This window comes from Phalangium opilio, unplaced genomic scaffold, assembly GCF_054372755.1.
Source record: "Phalangium opilio isolate 3A_F unplaced genomic scaffold, DU_Popi_V2 ptg000089l_1, whole genome shotgun sequence".
In the NCBI taxonomy this organism is placed as follows: Eukaryota; Metazoa; Arthropoda; class Arachnida; order Opiliones; family Phalangiidae; genus Phalangium; species Phalangium opilio.
This window is the reverse complement of record NW_028324194.1, coordinates 5548826-5576504: the sequence shown is the minus strand read 5'-3', so window position 1 is coordinate 5576504 and position 27679 is coordinate 5548826. Positions and strand designations below refer to the sequence as shown.

General features: G+C 36.4%; 2 protein-coding genes and 1 long non-coding RNA gene across 9 annotated transcripts in view; 2 read left to right on the top strand and 1 right to left on the bottom strand.

Moving 5' to 3' along the window:
• The window catches only part of LOC149647162 (uncharacterized), a 319264-nt gene that overhangs the window by 222528 nt on the left and 69057 nt on the right, over nucleotides 1–27679 (top strand). The window lies entirely within an intron of this gene.
• Nucleotides 1171–4402, top strand: LOC149647172 (glutamate receptor ionotropic, delta-2-like). The gene is made up of 7 exons (XM_089850019.1): nucleotides 1171–1338; nucleotides 1406–1496; nucleotides 1622–1783; nucleotides 2620–2689; nucleotides 2819–3057; nucleotides 3613–3857; nucleotides 3933–4402. Exons 1-7 carry the CDS (start codon nucleotides 1205–1207, stop codon nucleotides 4162–4164), a joined length of 1173 nt encoding a protein of 390 aa, XP_089706145.1. The 5' UTR covers nucleotides 1171–1204; the 3' UTR covers nucleotides 4165–4402.
• On the bottom strand, nucleotides 4327–18487 carry LOC149647171 (uncharacterized). 7 transcript variants are annotated; one of them, XM_089850023.1, is made up of 8 exons: nucleotides 18265–18487; nucleotides 18079–18175; nucleotides 17708–17805; nucleotides 16798–16900; nucleotides 16357–16518; nucleotides 7779–8071; nucleotides 5925–6208; nucleotides 4327–5846 (listed from the first exon to the last, which is right to left on the bottom strand). In XM_089850023.1, exons 2-7 carry the CDS (start codon nucleotides 18118–18120, stop codon nucleotides 5980–5982), a joined length of 927 nt encoding a protein of 308 aa, XP_089706149.1. In that variant the 5' UTR covers nucleotides 18121–18175; nucleotides 18265–18487; the 3' UTR covers nucleotides 4327–5846; nucleotides 5925–5979. The 7 variants fall into 7 exon arrangements, with proteins under 7 accessions (XP_089706149.1, XP_089706146.1, XP_089706148.1 ...); XM_089850020.1 differs by having other exon boundaries at nucleotides 18079–18487; XM_089850022.1 differs by having other exon boundaries at nucleotides 5944–6208; nucleotides 18079–18487.

Here is a 27679-nt window from a genome sequence, read left to right as displayed (position 1 = left end):
GGATAATGAAACAAGTTGAGAAATTTAGTTACGTATTTCCCTACATTTTCAAGTCCTCCGAATTTCAACCTAGCTCTACCTAGATGTCGGCATTAAACCAAGAATGTTTTCGATTAATATAAAGCTAAGAAGTTGCGAAACAAAAATAAAACTCTTCGAGTCGAGACGAGGGCTATTTATCCACTTAAGACGTTTTTCTTAAATAATTAAGGAAATATAATTTACATTATTTTAATCGTCAGTAATTTACCTTAATACTAGTTAAATTGTTTTAAGAAACGCTATTCCTAAAATCATTTTAAACATCGCTATTTTTGACGTTTGAATTCTAGCGTATGCCTTTTTAACAATTTTTAAAATTTATGGTTTATAACTTGACCAATTCCCGATGAGGGATGAGAAATAGCGCTAGACGTTTCTCGTAACCCTAGCCGATTAAAATGTATTAGAAGCCAATATTGCTTTCTGTGAACTGCGAACGTGGTCCAGATATTGAGAACGCAGTGATAGACACGCACACACAGACAACACATCCAGTGTAATACCTCTCCGTGTCGTTAAATCACTCGGAGAGGGAAAACCAAGATAGCGCAACTACTGTAGGGAGGAGGAACGGAGAATCTACCCGTCTTAAGCCGCGTTTACACGAGACACTTTGAAACCGTTTTAAACCGTAATGGAATGTACAAAAAATAATATTAAGCTGATAAAATCAGAGATGTTTCACGAGAAAATGCAAATATAATTTTTTAAAAAGTGTTAGGCCTTTCCAAAACGGTTGAAAACGGTTCCAAAGTGTCTCGTGTAAACGCGGCTTTATTGACGCTAATAATTGCGTATAAACTCCTCCATTGTATAGTTTCGTTTTGTAAGTCAACACTTCTTTGAAAGTAAAAGGTAGAATCGAATTTTTTGTTGACAATAGCGCGCCGTTATTCGATAATCCAAAGTTCACAGCTCGATCTATTTGCTATTAGTTCAGCATCCAATTCCAGATATTCTAAGGGAGCGGTACCTCCTCTGATAAGACTTCGTCTTGTAATGGACCTACGCAACTTTAGTAATTCAAGTTGCAGAGGAAATAATTTCATAATTGGTGTAGTAGATGTAAGATTGCAGTGTTTTGAATCAATGATCAAATGACAACCAAAATTTTAGTATTGAATTAATTGGATTTAAAAGCAAGACAAATGCAAACTTAATTATGCCAAGTAATTATTATTATGTTTTTTCTTCTTTTTTTCAGTCATTTCTTCTACATGTAAATTATGCCAGTGGGGAAATCAATGGATATGAATTTAACATTTTGAAAGCTTTGTCATCCATATTAGGTTTCACGTAAGTATTTATTATTTTTAATTACAATTTTTAAACAGAACTTGTCATAAAGATAATTTTACTCCAGGTATGAGCTGAGATTAATTTCGGAGCACCATTTTGGATCTCATTTAAAAAACAACACTTGGACTGGAGCAGTTGGTGCATTGCAATTAAAAGTTTGTTAAATATTCTCTTATGTGCAAGATCTTAAGGACCCTTTAATACAACTGAAGTTCTATTATTACTAAGTGTTCCTTAACTTAATTTCCTTTCTAATTAAAAAAATTACCCTTCTTAATAGGAGGTAGACATAGCCCTTGCTTGTTTGACTATCGCGAAAGATCGAATGGACGTTATCGACTTCACTTACCCTCACTTCATAGATAAGGCGTCGTTCATGGTCAAGCCTTCTCGAATGAAAACGAATGATAATTTGTTTTTTCTACAACCATTTCAAACAAACGTAAGTTATCACACGATAATTTTGTCAAAAACACATGGGCGATTATAAAATGTTTTACACTTTTATGTCAAATGGTGAAATTAGGGCTGCGCGGGACCCTTGATTTTTGGTTTGTAGAGTATAGAAAATATGTGTTATCGGGTATCGAGCCCAGTCTAGAGTACTCGAATCGAGTATCGAGTAATAAACCTTTCCGACGTGAAAAAGTGGTAGGCAACCATTAGTATCGGTACATTCCCGTCTGTGCGCACTCTCATGATACAATGAGACTTTAGTGCAGGTGCCAAAAAGCAAGACGGAAGGCAGAGTTTTACCCCCTTCTAATACCCTCTTAGTTACATCGAAATGGTCTATTGGTAAACTTTTTCGAGTATTTATTGAAAAATTGGGAGTTTTATTTTCTTGTATTTCCACACTTTCTATTAATTTATCGCTCTCATAATTTTTATTACTTATACTTCCACTGTTGAACCACCTAGCAGCTTCGATCTTACTAAAAAACAATGCCAATATGGGTTAGACTACTCAATCAGAACTAACTTTCGTCTTCTAACCAATAACAGTGACTTTCTAGTAGTTTTGATAACTACTACATCCCATTTACAGAGTTATAGGCCTTCCAAAGCGGGTTCGAGTACTTATCGAGCCTACTTTTAATACGCGAATCATTTTAGAGTCTCAGAAAATGTCTTATCGAGTACTCGACTCCTATCGTCAGTTTTAAAATCGCCTGTTCCAAATTAATTTTACACATTTTTCGGGTTAAATTTCGAAGCTGAGCTTACTAAATAACCAATCAATCAATTGTTTTTATGTTGGGGTTTTTTTCCTCACAGGTTTGGATTGGTATAATATGCATTACTGGTGTTTTCGTGGTGATGAAGTTGCTAATAGGAAGAGCGTCAAGTAAGAATTTGTTAAATTTTCTTGAAGGTTTGAATAGTTGCGTGATTTTGAGAAAATTAAGATAGATTTTATGTTGAAATTGTCCATGCTAAAATTTTTAAATATCTTTGAAATTTTTTTTTATAAAAGCTGTAGGCACGAGAATGCCCACTGATGTAAATAAGATTACAAAGGCGAGTATATCGGCTCTGGTCCTTCTCTTCGGCACACTTATGGGTGTCATCTATAGTTGCCAATTGACGAGTTCAACGACCGATTCTTTGAATAGCATCAATAATTTAGAAGAACTAGCCAAACGATTGGACAATAAAGAAATGAAAATAGGATTACTTTACTGCAACTTTCTTTGCGATTATCTCAACTATTTCGTAAGATGGGTTCCAAACAATAGCATAATGGGTTAACCGCAATAACGTAATGGGTTAGCCACGATGACTTAATGGGTTAGCCGCGATGACGTAATGGGTTAGCCGCGATGACGTAATGGGTTAGCCGCGATGACTTAATGGGTTAGCCGCGATGACGTAATGGGTTAGCCGCGATGACGTAATGGGTTAGCCGCGATGACGTAATGGGTTAGCCGCGATGACGTAATGGGTTAGCCGCGATGACGTAATGGGTTAGCCACGATGACTTAATGGGTTAGCCGCGATGACGTAATGGGTTAGCCGCGATGACGTAATGGGTTAGCCGCGATGACTTAATGGGTTAGCCGCGATGACGTAATGGGTTAGCCGCGATGACGTAATGGGTTGGCCGCGATGACGTAATGGGTTAGCCGCGATGACGTAATGGGTTAGCCGCGATGACGTAATGGGTTAGCGCCGATAACAGAATTGGTCACCCGCGATAACAGAATGGGTCACTCGCAAATTATGTATTTTTGGATTTAACTTACTATTATTCTTATTATTGTTTCAAAGTCTTCACCTCAGTGGTCTCAATACTATAAAGATGCAATGAAATGTACTTGGAGCGATCAGCTCTGCGTGAGAACCTATCTTGATGGAAAATTAGCTTACATTGTTGGAAAGAAAGAATTTCAATTAAGAAGTTACGAAAAGCTTGGGAATGTTCCGTATTACGCGATCAAGGAAACGCTCTTCGAAGAACATATAGCGATGGGAATCCGAAAGGGATTTCCATGTAAAGAACATCTCAATCAACTGTAAAATATTTAAATTTATTTTGTAATCATGACTTGCGGAAGTCTGAATCATGGATTCATACTACCATTTTGCAGGATTAATATTCTGAGGGAAACTGGTTGCCTTGAAAAATGGGACAAAGATTTGATGCGTGGTTTGCCTCCTGAAAAGAATGTATATGTTAATTCCCATTACATTGAAATGCCGGATTTCAAAAACGTCTTCAAATTCTGGGGATTCGGAGTCCTAACTGGACTTTTCTTACTCTTATCAGAACGCTTTATATGGTATTTAAAACATAAATTAGTTTGTGTTAACGTTTGCTAAGAGATAATTTTTAGCAATGAATTGTTACGCGCTCTTCACTCTCAATGTTTTGCACATATTAAATGGTGAACTTCTATGAAATTCATTTTAAAGATAATCCCCAAGACATTTTACTAACTGCGCAAATCAAAATCCATCATGATGTTGGATGACCAATATTTAGAAAGAACTTTATTGGGCAAATATATTGAAGAAATTCCACATGATTTATTCAAATATATTGAATATATTTTTGTCACAATAAAAAAAAACAATTAAACTGAATATATTAAGTTGTATCCGTTTTCTTCAATATACATAAAAGAAGAAGTGAGATGAGACTAGAAGTGAAGGGCTCTAGTATTGGTTATAGATCCTGGCATTAGTGAATATATTTGAGGATTTTACACGCTTCATTCGCGCCTACGCTAGAGAAAAAAAAATTGGTCGAGTTCCAAAAAAATTTCTTACCCCCTTCCCCTCAACCTAAAGCTGCGAAACACGGACGCGGGTGCTTGAATCTAGTTCGGCCGTCTACCACCGCGAGCTTCTCACGTTTTGGAGGGGAAATTCTGAAACCTTCACTAGAGGGCCAACCGTTGGTGTGTTATCAAGAATATTCACTTTCGCCGAGTGAAGAATTTGGTTAGCTCAGTACTTCTAGTCTCATCTCACTTCTGATAAAAGTAGTCGGGTTGCAATATTCTGAAAAGGTTAGGTTATGTTAGGATAGTTTAAATTATCTTAGATTAGAATTATACTTCTTTCCTAATGTACGGAGCAAATGTAAATGAAGTTATACAAGGAGAATATTTGATATATAAATTAAAAATTTACAATTATTTTATTCTATGTTAAATTTTAAAAATGGCATTGAATATACACGGCTGTGCCCAATTATGCTAATGAAATCGTAATTTTTACACACTAGAAAATAATAATTCAAGATTTGGGTATTACGATATGTAAACATTGGAACTGAACTGACCACACTCTACCTTTGTCAGAGACAAAGTTCTTGTTTATATAAATTTTACGAACTTAGAGGCTGATAACACTGTATTTTTTGTCTGCAAGCTCTTAAGCAACAACTAAATGGGAAATAACTCTTTTTACTCGAGCCATTAGAGATCCTACAAACGTAATTAAAAAAGTAATGGAGTAGCGTTCCGCTACAACCACCAGAACGACTTCAGAGAATTTACTGCGCGGCATTAATAGACTAAACCAATTCTGTTGTATATTATTAAGATAAAAGAACCTTATGAAACCAAAAATGTTTTAGACACAAGAGTTTCCAAGGATATAAACCTGACGACAATAATCAATAATGTTAAGCAAGTCTTTATAAAAGCTATCACATGTCTAGGTCCAATAATATCTAGAATGTTCAATAACGATATTATGGCATTAATTCAATAAAAAATTTGCAACAATTTATTACTAAGGTGTATGGCTTATCAACTTGGGCGTTAATAATTTAAATTATGTTCTACCACAAAAAATCGTAGAGCTTCTAATAGATCAATCGGCCACTAATATGTTCTTAGACTATTAGTGGATTTGAGTGTTCGCTAAGCATACTAATAACGCCTTTAGAGTAGTGAATTAGCTAAAGCTATTCCAACATTAGTCTTAATAACGAGCCTCATCGGAGTTCACACGAGACGTCCGATAGCTTGAGAAAATATTTTCATCAGAAGCTGAAAAGATGGAAGTTTCACTTCAATGGCTTTCTTAATTTTGGCAGCGAACAAATATTGAATTAAATATTATCTTACGATATTTTTCGTTCATTACATGGAAAATAAGGTGTATTTCTTTCGTCGTAAAGCGTTATTTCATTCTTTTCGTTGCAAATTTATAAATTTCAGCGAAGCAAACGACGAAGGATAAGGTAAGGCCTATCATCCACATAATCAATGGAAAGTAGATATTAACAACGGTTAGAATAGCGTAGTCATTCAGTTTCGGATTTCGAAATGTCCCCATGCAGTGCGGAAGTTTAAGTTTAGAAAGACGAAAATCTTCGATTACAATGCCTCCTTCGAAATAGTACGATGTCCTATAAATTTCAATATATTTAAGCAAAACGACAGCCATGAAATCAAGCCCATGGTTTAGTTCGGTTTACTACGGTCGATACGGGTTTTGAAAACTAATTCATAGTGCATGCAATTCGCCCCGAGCCGTTTATGTACATTACATATCATTTACTTCTCCTCTCCTTCACGACAAACAAATTCCCTAATTTTGCAAGACCAGGGTGAAGTAGAAAAGGATACTATTGTTCGCGCCTTTTACACTAGAAAATGTAATTCTTATCTTCCTCAACGAGAGAGAGAGATGATGAATTATGGAAAACTTGGTAAAATGTATCTCTTAACCCGATTTCCCACAAACGCGCACTACGAACGGCTTTCTCATGATAATCTGACTGACTATAGCCAAGAATGATGTGTTAGGATGCCTATTATCAGAGGGGAATAAGAGAGAAGGGACACACTTTATATCTCCATAATGCTTTACACTCGTAACAATAGTCTTACTAACCTCAAATCAACTACCCTTCACTGATTGGCTATCTAACTTCTGTCTTAGCTGTGACGTCAGATAAGAAGGTGACGTCTCGGTTGACGAATAAAAAGTAGTTTTGTTTACAACTTTACATTGAAGGAGATAAAAATGACCGAATTTCATGCTGATAAACGAAATCAAGCTGTGCAATTAATATAGATACACGGGAATTGAGAACATACCAAAATCAGATAATTTGAAGGTAATAAATAGATGAAAACTAATTATTCTGAATTAATATTAAAAAATAAAAATTAGTTTCAATAAAATACATACTTGAGGTTATAATTACACAAAAACGTAACATCGACAACCCTAAGCCTTTGGAGAATGAAAATCTAGCAGACAAATAGGCCGCCTGATACAGCGAAGAACTTAAAGAACTATATTTGCAGTAAATTGGTTAAAAGCTGTGTACTTGCGCAAGGTTTTCGCGGTTTTCTTGAGGTTGGTCGGACTCTCGTTACCAAAGCAGGCTCTAATGCCTCCGTCTCTCTTATCCCTTCCGCTATTATGTGATAAATCAGCGCTGTAATTGTGAAACAGCTGAGGTCCAGTGGAACGCTAGAAAATAGGGGGGGGGGTGCAATTTTCGGATTCAATAATAAGTGGTTCGTCTCACCCAGGTCTGACGTAGACTGAGTAACCCACTCCCATTTTCTAACGTCCCACCGGACTGAATCGTTTCACAGTTACCGCGCCGATTTCTCTCGAATTACACGTTCTCCTTCTCCCATCATGCTTGACCACGCCAGTGAATTCATTTTGAAATAACCTCTTTTTAAGATGGAGATAGGGCACAAAGAAGTTATTCATTACAAATAGTAGCCAAAGTGTCAAGAAGGAACCAATACAATCTCTGTTTTCTTTAGTGGTCCCCTGCTCTCCTCCACTATGTGAGGTGAGGCTTGAAGTGTGGATACTACTACGTCTCCTTTTCTACTACTCCCTGGCCACACGATCCTGAACAACTTGAACAAGTAAGCTAATTAAAACGGTTAATGTGTTTGCATCGTATTACAAAACGCTTCCTATATTTAAGCAAAAATGGGCATTACAAGGCACTCCATCTAGCTGATAACGCGGAGTTCTTGAAGTTTTTCTTCATGGGAAGGGCATACGACATGGAAATAGCGTTTTCTTTGGAGAAATGTATTAGAGCATCGGGGTTATCACATTTATCGAAAACTTCGAAGGCACTGTAAATCGTGTACTCATCCATGATTATAACTAGCTTCCCGGAGACCAAATCACCGAACTCCGGGTCAGGATCCAAATCGGTAAAGGAGTAGAGTCCACCTAGTCGAGTGACTTGTTTCATGATTTCCCTCTTCACTGCGCTCGTCTTGTCCTAAATACACAGGTCAATTTTACACTGATTAGGCCTTATTTCTTATCAAATCAATATAACTTCTATTAAAACATATTTTTGGAATTAATTTTACTATTAGAATTGCAGGAACTTAAGAGGTTTTCTATTTCGTTTTACAACTCAGGCAATTTTAAAAGATATAACGCCCAAATTATTATATTTTCAAAAGAATAAGGGCAACGGCCCATAGGATTTTGGGCGAGCTAATGTTAAAAAACTTTTGTTCGCTGCTGCGGTGTTTCTACATGCGTATTCTACGTGGCTTGGATCTCCATCGTTTTGTTGAAAAAAGAGGCAATAAATCTCAAGAATCTACGAGTTTAGGTCATTTTATGTTTCGCTCCATAATGCTAAAGATAGGCAAAATAGGCCGATTAAACCTCGGAGTAGACTGTCTTCCCCCACCTGAAATGACTTGAAAGTCGGAACATATCTAAACTCTAAATCAATAATAATTCTGGGAAAGTTTCGTTTTGTAACTGCAAAGGGACACCGAGAAAAACGTCCCAGAAATCTGGCCTAATTCCAGCTCATTTAGACCAAACGCCTGTAGAAATGTTTAACACGCACGGCACCAATGTATTGCGGATGAAGCGAAATCAAGGGGCTGCCCAAAGAACATATATATAGCTATATAGGCTGGGTTGTATAGTCTTTGTTTTCCCCCCATTAATAGTAGGTAAAAAATAACTAAGAGTAATAATACCAACAATGTTCCCAGAAGTGATATTTAACACGTAGGCAATATTATCATTAGACCTTTTATCATGGACATACTAAATATTTTGTACGCTATAAGCATTGAATTTACATTATTTACAAGTTTAGGAATGAGTAAAATCCTTTTATTTATATATATTAAACCATATTAGGTAAGAGTTCCAAGTCAGTTGCGTTTATCTCAGATTAAGCGTGGCATTTCCACCATGATTTGGTTTTGTCAGCAACTAAGAGAAGAGCACTTGGATGTTTGTTGGAAAGCGGTACTATAAATTAACTACTACACGGGTATATACATAACATCTTGATGAATTATATATTTTAACATCACAAAAATAGCACTAATACTGTGCTTTGTCGCCACCGTTATCAGACTGTTGTGTCTCTCGTATTCACATAAAACATATCATTGTTGGGTGTGTTTTTTATAATTCAACGCCACAAAAAGGGCAATATATTTGGACAACCCTTTCTTATTTATCAAAGAGCTTAACAGTTTTTTGGTGCAATGTAGACAATACTATCGCACTTAGAACCTATCCAAATGAAGTACACCTTCATCGACTATTTTTGTTGAAAGTGATTGTATTGCACACAAAACTGTTAAACTTTTTGGTAATTAAGAAACGTTTGACCTAATAGATTACCAATTTGGGGCGTTTAAATATAAAAAACACACCCAACAATGAAATTCGATAAAGATATGTTTTATGCGAATACGAGGGAAGCATTAGTGAACACCACAGTTTGATAACGGTGGCGACATGGCACAGGATAAGTGCTATTCCTGTAATCATAAAATATCCAATTCATCAAGTCGTTATGTAAATACCCGTCAAGTAGTTAATTTCTTTATTGTACAGCGTATCAACAAACATCTACCTGCTCTTCTTCTAGTTGCAAATAAGGGTAGAGCTTGCATGAAATGCTTAGCACAGTACAGGAAGTTCCAAGAATTTCGCTTGGCCAGCACGCCATCTGCAAGTAGTAATGAAGCATCTGGGGAGTCTGATTCCGAACCCGAACCAGCACCAGTGACAGGTCCTAGACCGTCGGTAATGTCTATTGAGGTGAATATTAAGTGTCTCACACTGGGAAGCCATAAGTACTTTGTTTGTGGATCGAAAGCACGCACTAGAGTTACGGAAAGTGTCCATTGTGCTGTGTGGTTGAACTCGTCTATCTTTGTCAAGACAGATAGCAGAATTTGTTCTACGCATTTGGTTGACGGCGAGCTTCCCGATGAAGTTATTGGAGGTCTCACCGCGAATAGTGAGTCGGGATTGTTTACGTTCAATGAAATAGGATGCCTACTTAAAAGTCTTGCTGAGAATGTTCGCACAGCGAAGAGGCGTTGCTATGAAAACCTAGTGACATGTGACCACGACTGCAAAGTCCTTACCTCGCTATCTCAAGAACAGTTCCTTGCATTGCACTCTAGAATAGAAGACAGCATAGGGGTAATCCACACCTGTTCATCAAAGACCGCATTAGTACTGTTACTTGCAAAGATGAGAATGGGTTTATCGAACACGATGTTGTCAGTACTGTTCCAAATTAATAAAAGAACGTGTATGAACATAATGTCATTGCAGCGCTAACAGATCGGTTTGTTCCTCAACATTTCGGGCTCAACCACATTCCACGAGAAGACTTAATAACCATTCATCAGTCGGCCTCTGCGGTTAGACTCTTCGCCAACAATACACCAGATTGTCTGATAACTATTGTTGATGGTACATACATTCGAGTTGGTCGATCGCAGGATTATACTGTTCTTCACAAGTCCTTCTGTGTTCACAAAGGTCAGCACATATTCAAACCAATGGTCGTCGTCACCACAACAGGTTATATTATAGACATTATTGGCCCATACTTTTCCAACGGACGCAACAATGATGCCCGTATTCTAAACCACGCCTTACAAACTAGAGCGACTCTCAAATCGTTTTTTAAAGCCAATGATGTAGTTCTCGCCGACCGTGGTTTTCGTGACTCTAACAACATGCTTTCGGAACTAGGAGTGTCGTTACAAATGCCATCGTTTTTGCGAAAAGGAGAAAAACAAGTAAGCACAAATGAAGTAAACCGTTCCCGGAAAGTTACATACCTGAGATGGCCTGTCGAAGCAAGAAACGGACATTTGCAAACCATCTTCAACATTTTCCAAAATCGTATTCACGTCCACATGATTCCATACATAACGGAATTGCTTCACCTAGCCGCGGCTCTCATAAATGCTTATCATCCAGAGCTACACCACAACGGCAATTGGGAAGAAGCTGTGGATAAAATGGTGGTGTCTGAAAAGGTTGAACACCCTCTAAAACCATTGGTTGAAAGCGGAATTTTTCGCAGGCCATCGCAATGGCATAAGCTAGACGAATTGAACTTAGATGACTTTCCGGTACTAAGTGAAACAGACGTGAAAGACATCGCTATGAGTGAATTCAAAACCAGGCGAGCTGCGTCGTACGTAGCTTTGACAGTTGAAAATTCTGGTTCGTTCACCGTTGAGTTTTGTCGAGTGCACGATGACCTCATCCGTGTTCGGGTAGCCAGTCCATTTTCAAGTTCAACCACCCATCAGGCTTTAATTCGATACGTCCCCAATGGTTTAGGCGTAGACTCTATAAAAGAATGGTACTGCACCTGCAAGGACGGCTACTTGACCCTCGGCACGTGTGCTCACATTAGCAGCGTAATTTGGTACCTCGGCTATCGACGCCACGAAGAAAAGGGCAGCTGGTACCAGTCCAAGTTACGTGCAGTTTGCGATGACGCTACCGCCTTAGAAACCCTACCTAACATAGTTTAAAATAGCATATTTGTATTGTAATTGCCTTTATCTATGATCATGTTTGTGTAAATCAATTGAAAAGTATTATTAGATTTAAGAATAAATCTACTACAGCAATCTTATTGGTATTATGTCTCTTAGGTATATTTGATCCACTAATTCTGGGGAACACAACATGGACTAAACAAAAAAACCTAAATAGTTTTTTGTTTAGCCTTGAACGGTGGCGACAAAGCACAGTATTAGTGCTATTTTTGTGATGTTAAAATATATAATTCATCAAGATGTTATGTATATACCCGTGTAGTAGTTAATTTATAGTACCGCTTTCCAACAAACATCCAAGTGCTCTTCTCTTAGTTGCTGACAAAACCAAATCATGGTGGAAATGCCACGCTTAATCTGAGATAAACGCAACTGACTTGGAACTCTTACCTAATATGGTTTAATATATATAAATAAAAGGATTTTACTCATTCCTAAACTTGTAAATAATGTAAATTCAATGCTTATAGCGTACAAAATATTTAGTATGTCCATGATAAAAAGTCTAATGATAATATTGCCTACGTGTTAAATATCACTTCTGGGAACATTGTTGGTATTATTACTCTTAGTTATTTTTTACCTACTATTAATGGGGGGAAAACAAAGACTATACAACCCAGCCTATATAGCTATATATATGTTCTTTGGGCAGCCCCTTGATTTCGCTTCATCCGCAATACATTGGTGCCGTGCGTGTTAAACATTTCTACAGGCGTTTGGTCTAAAAGAGCTCGAATTAGGCCAGATTTCTGGGACGTTTTTCTCGGTGTCCCTTTGCAGTTACAAAACGAAACTTTCCCAGAATTATTATTGATTTAGAGTTTAGATATGTTCCGACTTTCAAGTCATTTCAGGTGGGGGAAGACAGTCTACTCCGAGGTTTAATCGGCCTATTTTGCCTATCTTTAGCATTATGGAGCGAAACATAAAATGACCTAAACTCGTAGATTCTTGAGATTTATTGCCTCTTTTTTCAACAAAACGATGGAGATCCAAGCCACGTAGAATACGCATGTAGAAACACCGCAGCAGCGAACAAAAGTTTTTTAACATTAGCTCGCCCAAAATCCTATGGGCCGTTGCCCTTATTCTTTCACGATATTCATGTTGGTTTAACCAAAATTCTTCCAAATTCTAAGTTCACGCATACCCAATTGTATAAATTTAGTAAAACAGCTGTGCGGTGAAAACCCTTGACGTAGATGAAGACGTCACGAGGTCAACAAGAACAGGTCCGAAAAATAAAGAGCTCGGAAGGACCAGGTGGAAATGAAATAATCAACAAGGCATTCCTATCTTTGGACGTCCGCACGGAGAAGGATCGGACTCAGTTAAGAAACCACAAGGTTCCGTATCACGGATTATTATTTGCCCGCGAAAACTATGATACCCAACCTAGATGAATCGGACCGACGCTGAACTTAAGTACCCCCGTTTAATCGGGTTATTTTTATACTTCTTTGTGAAGCAGAATTCTTAAGATTCCTTACTATGTATAGTTGTAAGGTATAGCGTACGTACGTTTACATTTGGTAATTATTAAGGTGTGATAGTTCTATTAGAATTAAAATAATATGTTCTTTGGCAATCCTGAAACCAAGCTGTTTATCTTTTCAAATTAAAGTAAGCAACGAAAATCCCCTAGACAACGGCTTATTCTATCTCTACTCCGCAAGTCCCAATAGTGAAAACTTAGCGGTCACCCGGGCATTTTGAAGTAACCTCTGTAGGGAGACCACCAGCCATTGCGTGGGTTAATTTAAAACCATCATGAATATGAAAACGATTTTACGATATCTTAAAAACATCCTAATTTAATTTAATTTTTTAAACAATTCTGCATTTAAAACATTCTCCTTACAAAGAAAAATTGTCTATTTAAACCGAACGTATCAAATGATACAAAAAGTATATGTGTTTATACTTTTAATAATAGTGAAGAAAAGTATTCAATATAAATTCCTTAACTTTAAGTGCTAACAATATAGCTTTGCTAAATAATGAGATAAGATAAATGGTACCAAATTTAACTAATTTCTATTGATAGCTTAAACTTAAATGGTTTCAACCATAGAAAGGATTAAGGACCACGATAAAACTTAATTTCAACGGACTTATTCACCATTCGAACGTTCAATTTGCTTGCTGCTAAATGATTACCAAAAAATTGTAGTGTATGGGTGTTTCAGCCGCTATTCTAATAACGGTGTTGGGAAATTTAAGTAAATCCAGCAACGTGTCGAAGTAAAGAAGAGTGCCGGGCGTTGCGAGAAAGGACAAGAGAATCGAAGAGAAGAAGGATGTGATGCCGAACAATCCGAGAATCCATAAAGTCCAGATCACTCGGTCGAAGGAAAGTTGCACTTTCACTCTGTTTTCTATGAATACATAACCTTTAGAAGAATAGATTAACAAGTGCTGACGAAATAACGGAATTTTTATAACTTTAGAACGCATCTGTTATTTATTTTAAAACTGAAGCAAGAGCGACTTTTGCATATTGCGTGAACTCATACACGTAAATTAACATAATGTGTAAGCCTAGCCTAATAATATTGAAATAATTTGTCTATGATAATTATCTGATCTTAGAGGTAACCTTTAAAAACGTTTTTAAATTCAAACCTTGCTTCAACAGCATTCCGAGTAAGTTTAAGAAGTGTTCGAAGAAGTTCAATTTTAAGCATCGTGTTTTCGACAACAATAGAGAAATGATCATGATGAAAATGATCAAATACAGCCAGACCTAAATAAATGGAGGTTCGTAGTTTTTAAAGAGAAAGAGTTTAGTTAGGGTTGGTATTGGTAAATGTGACCAGATTTTGTTTAGAATTTTGTAACTAATTTTGGAGCGGCTCAAATTCCTTTTAAAAGAGCTCAATTTGTAGTTTGATTATTGAGAATTACGATAAAAATGGTCCGAATATTTTAGGAATACGCAGATGAAAGATACGGACCAATATACACACCAACTCGGACTAATCAACTTAAGTTGATACCATTTTTTGGTGTTGCTTAATGCAATACCATCGGGGAATAAGCTTTAGGAAGAGTTACTAAACAACTTTAACCATAAGATAGATCAAGGTTTTTGCTATAAAATTCATATTAAAATCTCTGGTTTCGATTCGGAATTCGATTTAAAAATAGAGTTGGAAAAAACCAAGTAAAAATCGCAAATGTGAGCACGACGTTTCAAGGCTAATTAGAATGAGTTTTAAGATGATAACTAAAAAATAAAACGTAACAGTGGTGTAAATAACTTAGGCTCGGATAATATTAACTTTAAAATACATCATTGACCCCAAAAAAATACTCAAATTTCGCGCCTTAAGTAAAGTTATCAATTTAGCCGTAAGAGGGCCGTACTTACCACTACATATTGAGCGGGAAACCGAGTCAGCTGTTATGCTCAAAGAACTTGGAACATATATATGCTCCAAGTTCTTTGGTTATGCTAGGGAGTCGGGACTGAATACAATTTTCAAAAAGTGTTCACAGTTACCAGTACCAAGATCCTTATTTTAAGTTCCTTAATTAAGGCCAATAGAGTAATTATTAAAGATATTTTAGTGTTAAGGAAATGTATGTTAAAAGTAAGTAAAAAACGTTTCACTCTTTGGATTAAAAACTATTCTATATCTAAATAAGTCAAAGTCGTGACTGACAGAGAGACTGATAATCAACACCCAGCCCAACAACTTTACTTAGAAGGCTGAAATTTTTGCAGGGTCGTAACTCTTAAGCACTAAGCAGACATTACGAAATGTTTTACCAACATGCCACCATCTTTAAAAATGGCGACCACAAATATAAAAAACGTCTTATGGAATAACGTCCATGCGGTACAAAAGATTTCTTTAATATTGAGTGAACTGGTTCCCCATGTAATATAGACGGGCCTTGTGGCGTTTTAGTTTCGATTTGCTGCCTGCTTTTAAAATGGCGGCCCGCAAACTAATAAAAATTTCCTGCCGAACCGCAGGGTGGGAAATAAGGATTTTTTTTAAACTGGACATTGGGCCAGCGACCCCTCTGGCCTGGAATAAATAAACTGGTCCATGACCACTGACCAGGGCGCGTCGTCTGCTAAACTAAAGAAGTGAATAATTAAAATATTTCAGTTAATGTCTGGACTCTGTTTACCCTTGAATTTTCTTAGTGGACCACTGACCCCCCTCCGATTTAATTTTTAAACTGGTCCAGGCAATTTTTAAACTGGTCATTTGCCCTGTGCCACCGCCTTATTTCCCACGCTGTGCCGAACTGACGGGCAACGCTGGCTGCCTTTACTACGAGATTCTATAGAAGTACAAGTCCTGACTGACAGACAAAGCTCAAACCGCTTTGCCTATTAAACTGAATTGTTTCAGGATTTTACGAGGTTCGTACATTTCAACCAATTTCGGTAATTTTCGCCTTTTTCTATAGATGAAATTTATGACTTTTGGGTTTGAACATGCGACAAGCTTTTAAAATGGCGACCCAACGGGGAATGCTAGGTCTTTTTGCTGCTAGGTAATCGAATAATTATGCATTTCATTTTAATTAAATAGGTTAGAACTATTAATTTATTAATTAATACCACATGCGTTGGAATTCTTCCTCTATTTAATATTATTTTATAGATTTTGTAAGTAAAGGTGGAATTTCCTCCTATAAATGTATATCTTCGCTTTTGAGTAGACGTATTTACCATTTTATCAAAGATGTTCACTAATTTAAAAGTGTTGGACAAGCGATTGGTTGGTACGGAAGAAACGATCTTGTAGTCCAACTGGAAACCTATTGTTGTATAATCCACAAAAGGTGTGGCTTCGTATCGCATTTCATCGTATGTTATCGAGAAATCACATTCCTGTTGAATATAATTTAAACATACGTTACGTATTCGTTCAAGAATGTAATATCCCATTATGCCCATTTCTGATACATATAAAAGTCGAGAATTGTCGCTTTTTTCTCTCAATAACGACAACCTAACTAAAAAAGCAGATAACACATACAGCAGACTTAACTTTAGCAGACGACAAGTTTACTAATTCCGGGGCAATTGGTTGCTGGTGCATTTTAAAAATGTTCCTAGCACCCTTAGTGAACTTGGATGAAATTTAACACATTCAAAGAGAGATCTTACGTTTCTAACCAAATAGCCGATTAGTCCTGTGGCGTTATCCGGACTCCAAACTCGCCCAAAGTCTGCGTATGCTTCCGTTTCTAGAAGGTCTTTCTCCGTAGGTCTATGTTTAAAATAAGTTAAAAATTAGAGAATCGGAAGATTTAAAAGTAACATCATATGTAATAGACGGCCATTCCAACTTTTTCCGATTACATATTTCACTCCACTTAGGGTTATTCCAAAGCATTAATCTCAAGTACTTCCTCTCTTATTTTTTCCATGTTATTCTCAAAGTAGGGTCACAAAATAGATTTTTTCAATCAAAAGCCCAATTCAGAATTGGAAATAATGCAAAACAGGGATTCATGAAATTTTAAAGTAGGAATAGATATGGATTAACAAACGCTAGGGATTTTGTTCGTTCCCCCTAAAAGATAAAGTATACATGTTCCAAACGCCCCCTAACAGCAACTACTATCCCTAACAGGAAGTTATAAGAAAATTGGACCAAATGTCACGTGTCCTATGACGTCAAAATTAAAATCCCGCCTAAATTGGGAACCAACATCTTTAAAATCCGCAAAAACTATTTTTTTGCCCAGAGATGGCGCTATGTCTACATCCGTTTTGGTCCAGTAAATTGGGGGAATGAAGAGGGGAATCAAGGAGTAATTCGAAACATGTAGTTGGTGATAGCAATACATACAAAACCCGGTTATTGAACAATCCCTAGCGTTAGTTAATCCATGGAATAGAGAACAGGGTAATTTTTGCGCGGGTCAACTTTCGTTACGTGTTGGAGGGAGGGGCTCTATCCTGGGCTATGAGTCGGACTGAAATAAAAGCCAACCGTTCTCTATTCTTACTTCTAAAATTAAATCTATCCCTGGCAAAACACTTTTCTCTCAATATTACGCGAGAAATTTACCTAATTCCTATCTTATCGACGATGGCATTGATAAAGGGTCCATTAAGGCCCTCAACCTTAAATCCGAAATCGAAATTAACGCTCATCCAAGTTGGAATCTGTCAAGAAAATTGTTTGAATGGAGAGTTACAAGGAACCAAGTCTGTAACGTAACTGAAGATCGCAATTTTGGTTACTGCTAATTTGGTGAAACTCAAATAGATTTTTTTAATTGCGATACATCGCATAACGACTCGATAATAATAGAAAAATCTTCGATCGAATTAAAAACGGATATAAGTAACATAAATCTTTTCGGTTTTCTGTATTTATTTAATGGTTTAGCATAACATGCACCAGTTTTATATTTTTTACATATATTTTAAGCTTACACTGGACATGCAGAAACGTGGCAGTATTCCGGAATAATTCATTTCATATGTCGGTTTTATGAAATATTGGAGAATTATATTTTTTTTATTTTTTGAACTATACAGAAATGGAAAAAATATGATTAAGGAATAATAGAGTCCCATTTATCCCTACAAATTTTATTTTTTAAGCTATTATTTGCATACTTTTATGATTAACGCTTATGTAGTACTAAATTAAGCCAATGATCCTCTTTAAGCACCCATCTGTAGCCATTTGTGGAACGTGTCTTCTCTCCTTCCTTTACGTCAGCATTTCCAAGAGACTCGTGCGTTTAAAATGCAAGATTTTTTCCGTGGTAACGCCGCTCGAGACTAGAAGAATTATACATGGGAGTGGCTTGACTCTCTTAAAAAGAGGGTAAAAAGGAAAATCTTAACGATTCTTCCACAAATTATAAACCTATCTGCACGTGAAACATTTAGGAAATAGCTCCAATTGACTTTAGAATTTAAATTAGTTTGAGATAATTTGAATTAGCACCTCTGATAAATCGCGTAACATCTGACTTCTTGTTAAGAAAATTCCCAAAGGGTTACTTAGAAGTATAATTTTCTAATCAGGCCGGGGCCGTCTTGGTAATTTTTTCCTCGTGATTTGTGAAACGGAGTGTAATTCAAGCATGGGCACTTCAAGTCTAGGCCTAATACAATTCTCTACCAGAATGGAGTTCGTGGCATTCTATTAAAAAGAATCTTACAATTAAAGTAAGGTTGAATATATGCACTTCGTTAAATATCCGCTGGCACAAATAGTAAGCACAACAGGTTTAAACCGAACTATAGTTCTGCTTGAACATCATGGCTATTTTTGGGCTACGTCAATATTCTAGGCTATTTCTCGCCCTGTTGCAGATAATCACGAAAGACGGCCTAATTTTTACTCCTTGTGGAGTAGAAATTAGGCGGTTGAAAACGGGGAAAAATATTGGATACGTAAAACTCTTGGCTAAGCTATAGTTTATATCAGCTGAAAGATTAAGTTCGATTTTTCGAGATATATTTTTTAGCCACATCGTATATACGATGGGCTATTAGTTTGACCTGGTGTGTAGAAGAAGAAGAAGAAGAAGAAGATGATGATGATGTTTCGTTCGCTATTTTTAAATAGTGCTTCAAAAAATCACTTCTAGGTGGCGATGGGTCCATATTTTTCATGTGAACGATTTTTAAATTTATAATATTTATTTTCTTCTCCACCGCCACCGGGATCCGAACCCGGGACCTATGACATGCCAGCCTGATACTAAACTGCCTTCTCTATAGTCGTTTGATGAAAGAGGGTTGCAGAGATAGGAGAGAGAACGAAAGTATCTACGAGCTGTGCTGACTGTTGAGTGAGCTCTAAGAGAGAGAGAGGGAGAGAGGAATGGGATGGATGTAGAACCGGTCCGAGCGGGCGAGAATTCTAGAAGCGCGCTTTGGAAATTTTTTGGTTTCTTCTTAGCTACAAGGTATCGATGGGACTAAAAGTTTTACCTGAGTAGTAGTGGTAGTAGTAGTAGTAGTAGTAGTAGTAGTAGTAGTAGTAGTAGTAGTAGTAGTAGTAGTAGTAGTAGTAGTAGTAGTAGTAGTAGTAGTAGTAGTAGTAGTAGTAGTAGTAGTAGTAGTAGTAGTAGTAGTAGTAGTAGTAGTAGTAGTAGTAGTAGTAGTAGTAGTAGTAGTAGTAGTAGTAGTAGTAGTAGTAGTATTAGTAATTTAGTAACGGGCGTTGGCGATATATGATTCTCTTTGCCAAGTAGCCATTGAAAAATTATTCCCTCTGACCGGTATATTAGGGGATATTTCACTAGAAGTATATTTAATGTAGTAGGGATAGCGAGAGTACGTAAACGATGTGGCTTTATTATGGGCTAGCCCATCTTGTTTGGGTGTACCTCGCATTAGCTGTTCCCGAAATAGCAACCACGATTTAAAAAAAACTTCAACTGACCTATTGCTATTGGGCTTCAAAGGGCTAACTTAGCCAAATCCAACCTCACCTCACTTACATAATACAATTTATGTTCACACGACTTGACTTGAACTGGCATAATACTATTGGGGATGAAATAATCAAATCAAAACTGACATATTACTATTGGCGTTAAAATAACCATCCCTAACCTAATCTAACTAAACCGAATTAAACCTAACCGAACCTAATACTAATTCGGTACAAATAACCAAGTTTAACGTGACTTAATTAACAATACCTGATCTAATATTATTAAGGTTCAAATAGCTCAAGCAACACTATCATAAAAGACATCCGGTTTTCACATCCCTCGGTTGTATACTGCTCTTTAGGGAACTGCTGTAACGGAACACCGCGTTTTTGAGAACCGCTGTGCTGGGAAATGCCGTAAACTGCGTTTTCGGGAAACCGCTAATACGGGATCCACTCATACGCGAACCGCTCATATGTGGGCTTCCCTATTTTTAAACTCATCAAATCACGATAAATTTAGTGAACTTGAGGTGGAATTCATAAACGCACGACGCACTGCCTTTGCCTGTACTAAATTGCGTTGCGTCCGACGTTTATGAATTCTATCTTTGATCAATTAAAATTAATAAATCAGCTTTTTAGAATAATGAAAGTGTGATTTCTCTTACTTATATTAGTTTTTGCTCAAATTCATAGCTTTCATCTAGTAACAAGTCTTTTTTGCGAACACAACATCACATTTAAGAATATTTATTATCGATCGATCGCGCCGTCGTCGTGAGCGGACGTGTTTCTGTGAGCTCTCGTTAGGAACGCTAACCCTTGGTCTTAACCCTAAAGTAAACGCGGTCCAGGCTTTGGATCTTAGCTTTATCTTAAGTTTTATTCATTTATTTTATCTTAATTTTGACTAGTTATTATTTAACTTTAAATAATTAATTTTAACTATGCCTAAACATTGTTGTGCGGATTGCAAATTTAACGGAGGAAATCAGAGACACGGGGCTATGATACATTGCGGTATGTGTAATGTATGGTTTCATTTGACTTGTTTGAACATTAAAGACGAGGTAGCTGGAGCATTTTGGATGTGTGCGGGGTGTGTGTCAACCCTAGTTAAGCTAAAACAATTTGCTGATGAGTTTTCTCAAGCCAAAGCATCTATTGATGAAAATCTAGACATTTACGCGGAACAAATATCAACTTTGTCTTCAAAACTTGAAATACAGCAAACAAGTATCGACGACCTTAAAGAACATAAAGATGAATTCGATACTGAATCAATTAGTAACCAACTTAACATACTGGACGAAGAATTCAAAACTTTTCGTGAATCTACCAAAACACAAATGCAAACATTGGAAACTACGTTGCGTGGGGAGGCAAATAAGGAGATCCACCTGACGGGAGCTTGTCCACTTGTTCGCAATGACAATATATCAGTAAGACCAAACATTAGCAACACTTTTCAGACTCAGACTTTTCCAAAAAAACTATATACTGATTTATTCATAAATCAAAGACCCAACACCAACAAGGATGTTGGTGTGGCACAATCTAGTCAGCCACAAATCCATAAAGGTTTCTTAAAACGAAAAGTACCCACACGGCCTGTAGGTAGAATGCCTGAAAGCAAAACTGAAAATTCACGTTTTAAAGGGGTATTGTCTCAAAATGATTACTTCGTCGGTAACTGTTCTCGATCAGCAACCGTTGAGACAATGAGAACCTTTATCACTAAAAGAAACATTAACGTTATAAACATAAAACTCTCTAGAAAATCTGAAGACCCTACATCAAAATATAACTGTTTTATATTTCAATCATCGTCAGGATGCAACGATATTCTAAAACCAGAATTATGGCCGTCTGGTATTTCCTGTCATAAACTATCTACCGTTCCTAACAACACAAGAGTATGGGGAATAAATGAAGACTCTGATGGAATCAGTCTATCAAATTCACCAAAATCGAAGTACGTGTTATCAAACTGCCCAGCAAATTCATCCGCAGAAGAGGTAAAATTACATCTTCAAGATCTTGATGTCACAGATGTTACAGTATCAGAATTGGCTACTGTATCACAATGGAAGAGGTCATACTTAATAGAAGGCGGGCAAAAGTACGATACTATTATTTTAAATTTGGAAAATTGGCCAAATCCATTCAGAATTCATCGGTATCGAGAAACCAATAAGTTCAACGATGACCCAGTTATGGTCTGACTTGAGAACTTGTCTTCAAACGCCTCGGTTAAAAACAATGATATTACATCCAACAGTGAAACTAAATCAACTCGTGGTGGCTTGAAAATCGCTCATATTAATATCAGGAGTGTAGTACCTCATATTGAGGATATTATTTTCTTGCTAACTACCCATGACATTGATATTCTTTCTATAAGTGAAACTTGGCTTAAAACAGATATTCCAGACAGTCTAATTAAGATCGACGGATATGACGTAATCAGACTAGATAGGAGAAATAAGCGTGGCGGAGGTGTCTGTCTCTATCATAAGGATCATCTCAACCTTTCCATTGTCGACAATATTACGCAACATACAGACAAAGATTTAGAACTATTATGGTGTTTGTTAAAAGAAACAAACACTAAACCTCTTTTAATTGGAACATGTTACTGCCCCCCTTGTTTTAACTATGAAGAAACATTTGAAGAGCTAGATGCCCAACTCTTGCAGTTTCATAATATCTATCAGGATATCGAAATAATGATTTTGGGTGATTTTAACTGTAATTTCCTCCATAAACCAGTACTACCAAGAGTACGAGCGCTGAAGAAAACTCTCCTTAACTTTAAACAATTAATTGAAAGTCCCACACGTACAACCTTAACAACGCAATCGTTACTAGATCTAATTTTTACAACCCGTCCAGATAGAATCCTATACCAAGAAGTTATACAAACCGGTGCATCTGATCATGACCTAATTATGTGTATAAGGAAGAAAAAAGCTCCGCGTAAAGAAAAAGAGATTAGTTTTATACGGGACTACAGAAACTTTGATAGTGACGAGTTTGTAAAGGACTTAATCAGTAACCTCGATCACTTAGGATTAGAAAACATAGATGATGGTGTCTCTTCTTTACAAAATACTATAAAAAGCACACTTGACAAGTATGCCCCACTACTATCAAAACGCAAATTTATAAATAGCCCACCTTGGCTTTCCAATGAGATAAAACATGTTATGCACCTTAGGGATATGGCCAAAAAGAAATCTTTTAAACAACCATTATTTATTGATAAATATAAAAAATTACGTAATTTGACGAGTAACTTGGTTCAAAAAAGTAAAAAAGATTATTTTCATAAAAAATTAAAGGGTGGGGCTAACTTATGGAAATTGGTAAAGCCCTTCATGAAAGCCAAATCTAAATCTATTGTCATGATACGTAATAATGGAATAGAATATACAACTCAATTTGAGATAGCAAATAACCTAAACAGGCATTTCACGAAAAATCCATGTATAATTAATCCACAGTTAACAATCGAATTGAATGATGTATGTAATTTAAAATTAGTAGAAGTATCAGAAAGCATGATTTTTACTTATTTAAAGAATTTAAAGTCTTCGAAAGCAACAGGGTCAGACGGATTGTCGAGTGACCTGATAAGGGGTCTAGCTATAGTAATTACGCCATTCTTAACTAAGCTAATTAACTTATCCATAAACAGTCACACCTTTCCAAATCAATGGAAAGATGCCAAAGTAGTCCCTTTATATAAAAAAGGTGACCCAACGGAACCTAATAACTATAGGGGCGTTTCAGTCCTGCCAATTCTTTCAAAGATCCTTGAAAAGATCGTATACGACCAATTGCTGGCACATGTTATCGATAATAATTTATTATATGAAATGCAGGCTGGCTTCGTACCAGGTCACTCGACGACCACGTGTGTCATGAACCTTTTTGAGACTATAATACAAAGTATAGAAAAAGAGTGGTATGTTGGAATTGTCTTTGTTGACTTGTCTAAGGCCTTTGATTGCGTAAATCATGAAATATTGCTTAATGAACTTAGATCATGCGGGGCAGATACGGGCACCCTTAAATGGTTCACGTCTTATCTTAGTCAAAGAACACAATCCGTAATAATTGGTAATACAAAATCTCAATCAATGACTGTATCTACAGGTGTTCCTCAAGGTAGTATCTTGGGGCCACTATTATTTAACATATATACGAGACATAATCATAAATGCTTAAAATTTTCAAAGTCTTTTGAATACGCGGATGACGATGCCCTTCTCTCTGTATCAGATGACGCTTCTAAATTGATCACTGAATTAGAATCGGACGTAATAACTCTAAAGAAAATGTTAGCCTCACGAGGCCTTATTTTTAATGAATCTAAAACTGTTCTTATGATTATTGAACCTAAAAAATTAAGAGGTACAACGCAAGACATAATCAAACTTGGGTCCCTAGATATATCACGGGTAAAATCATATAAATATATCGGAACCATCATAGATGAAAAGTTAGATTTTATTGATCACATTGAATATGTACTAAATAAGGTAAATAAGAGACTCTGGCTCGTCCATCCACTTTATAAATGTTTGAACATTCAAAGTAAAATTACGCTACATAAATCTATGATCCAACCCATCTTTAATTACGGTAATTTATTTTACAATATTGGCCCCAAAAAATACTTACATAGACTTCAAATTATACATAATAAATGTGCCAAATTAATATTACTCCGAAATAAGAGATCATCTGCCACAGAGGCTCTTAAAAACCTAAATTGGATGACCCTATCTCAAGAATATGAATATCAGCTATTAGTACTAATGTATAAAATCTATAATAATCAAATGCCAAAGTATATCCTTGATATGTTTCATTTAGTCGATCATAACTATAATACCCGCATAAATCTTAAAACCTTTGTTCTGCCATCAAAATTAACGACAACCAACTTGAAAAGTTTAAAAAACAGGGGAATCCAATCTTGGAATAACTTACCATGTGATATAAAAAATATAGCTAACATTAATGAGTTTAAGAGAGATGTAAAACAGCATATTTTTAATGTTTAACAATTAATTTAACTAACGGACCCCTTTGTAAACCAGTTTCGACTGAACAGGGATATCCAATAAAGCTTTAATTATTATTATTATTATATATATATATTGCATCTCATAGTTATTTTAACTCAGATTTAAAAATTTGTTCGAATGTTTTGTGGTGTGAGACCCTTGTATGCTGATGTACTGTTTCTAAAATGAAAACTAGAGCGATCTTGGACCGAACCACACCTGTTGTATTGATTAAGGGCTCCACAAGCGTTACTAATATACTTTGTTCTTCATGCATGACGAAGTAGGCCTATAGCTTTAGAATTGAAATACAAAAGCAGAGGCATTTTTATGTAGATTTCTTAGTATTTTCGATTTCCTTCTTGGCTTTCCCGTCAATCCCTTTTTCCTGGTTGTGATTTGAATATTATTCCTACAATTGCGAATTTTGTTCGATCACATGACATTGATCCGCTTCTAGAGTCACATCATTAATAGTGAGCAACTTGCTACCACCAGCTATAGTTCACCTTACTTTACACACCATCTATTAAAATCAAATACGCTACCATGTTATCATGAGCAAATCAAGGACTGCACTTCGCCACTTTTACCCATAATTCAAATTACTAGGACTTAAAATAATAGCAAAAAGTCAACGGGTAACTATTTTTTCCCAAAGCTACAGCATAAACCCTGTTGCATTATAAATTTTAATTAATATATTAAAAATAGTAATAACAGCTCTGAAAAAAATATTACTAAGATGTTTGTACCTATTGCTTCCACCTCACCAAGGGCCGAATCTACGTAATTTTCGACAAATAACAAGTTTGTTATTGGGAATAACATTAACCTAACGGGATTACCCGCAATAACGTAACAGGATTACCCGCAATAACGTAACAGGATTACCCGCAATAACGTAACAGGATTACCCGCAATAACGTAAGGGGATTACTCGCAATAACCTAACTGGGTTCCCACAATAACCTAACGGGGTTACCCGCAATAGCCTTAAGATTTCAAAAATGTCTTCAAATTCTGGGGATTCGGCGTCTTAACTGGACTTTTCTTGTTCTTATCAGAACGCTTTATATGGTATTTAAATCATAAATTAGTTTGTATTAACATTTGCTAAGAAAGAATAACGATGGATTGTTATGGAGCCCTTACACGCTCAATGTTTTATGTAAATTTAATGGGGGATATCTTCGAAATTCATAATCTTATAGATTATTCCCAAGACTTTTACTAATTGTGCTAATCCATATCCTACATGATGATAAATACTTAATATTTAGAGAAAACCTTAAAACCTTTTGGAAAAATATATTGATTGAATTGCACATGATATATTATATCTATATCTATATAAATCAAAGTCCTGACTGACTGATTGACTGACTGACTGACAGACTGACTGATAATCAACGCCCAGCCCAAACCGCTTGCACTAGAAAGCTGAAAATTTGCAGGAACGTTACTCATAAGTAGTAGGCGCGTACTAAGAAAGACTTTTCCAATCCGCCGCCATCTTAAAAAGTGGCGCCCAGAAATGTAAAAAATCTTCTCTATGCAGCAAAGTCCGCGCGTTTCAACCGATTTTGCAAATATTTAGTACACTGGTTTCCTTTAACCTACAGACGGGCTGAATGATCTTTCGGGTTCGATTTGTAGCCATCTTTTTAAATGGCGGCCAGAAATTAAAAAACCCTTGCTTATGGAATAATTTCTGCGTGAAAAGTAATAAAAAATGTCCCGACGGGCTGACGGGCAACGCTGAGTGCCTTCGCTCCTAGGGTGCTACAAAAATATTAGTCATCAGTAAAATCTACCCATTCTTTATATCATTTTGATGGAAGCTCTTATTGCACGCGAGCGACGCCGCGGGTAACAGCTAGTTGAATATATTTTTGTCAATATAATATTCATGTTGAGTCCATAGACTGGGTACAATTTTAGTGTCCAAACATTACAAATAAAGCGTCAAATAGACTTACTTTAAGGTTATTCGAATGCCAAATATTGTGTGAATAACATTTTGAGAAATAAAAAGAAAACTCACTCCATATATATTATCAGGAGTTCATAATAACCCCCCTTCGGGGGGGAAGTACGAAACTTGCCATAGAGCTGATGTTAAAATCGCGAACAACAAGATTTTGTCGTTGCGCATATAAAGGACTAGTCTGTTGATGGACATACAACTTTACAGTAGATTGTAGCAGTATCTATACTCCTTGGTTTTCGTTCCAAAACTTGGCTGGGAGCCTGGGATCTCCGTCGTTAAGTAAAATGGCGAGTTTGTGGACGTAGAAACACGATGGAATTCTTATATTAAAGATTGTCCATACCATTTTAATTTAACCACGGAATTCTCACACATATCACAAGAAAACATTAATGACTATCGTTTAAATGTTTTGTAGAAAACTACAAACCATCGCAAAGCCAACTTCTTAGCCTAGGGCTCGGAGTTTTTATAATATTAGCCATTTGAATAATGATGACTATCATGTCATTATACATAATACGATATGCATTAATGGATTGTAACTGAAGTAGACGATGA

What these genes read in the sequence shown, in the direction of transcription:
- LOC149647172 (XM_089850019.1), top strand. Translation starts at nt 1,205, where the DNA reads ATGCCAAGTAATTATTATTATGTTTTTTCTTCTTTTTTTCAGTCATTT. An exon ending in TACAACCATTTCAAACAAAC is followed by an intron (nt 1,784 to 2,619) that starts GTAAGTTATCAC and finishes TTTTCCTCACAG; the next exon opens with GTTTGGATTGGTATAATATG. An exon ending in AAAGAACATCTCAATCAACT is followed by an intron (nt 3,858 to 3,932) that starts GTAAAATATTTA and finishes ACCATTTTGCAG; the next exon opens with GATTAATATTCTGAGGGAAA.
- LOC149647171 (XM_089850021.1), bottom strand. Translation starts at nt 18,222, where the DNA reads ATGGGACTCTATTATTCCTTAATCATATTTTTTCCATTTCTGTATAGT. An exon ending in CACGTTTCTGCATGTCCAGT is followed by an intron (nt 17,806 to 18,078) that starts GTAAGCTTAAAA and finishes TTTTCTTGACAG; the next exon opens with ATTCCAACTTGGATGAGCGT. An exon ending in GTCGATAAGATAGGAATTAG is followed by an intron (nt 16,901 to 17,707) that starts GTAAATTTCTCG and finishes TTTTAAACATAG; the next exon opens with ACCTACGGAGAAAGACCTTC.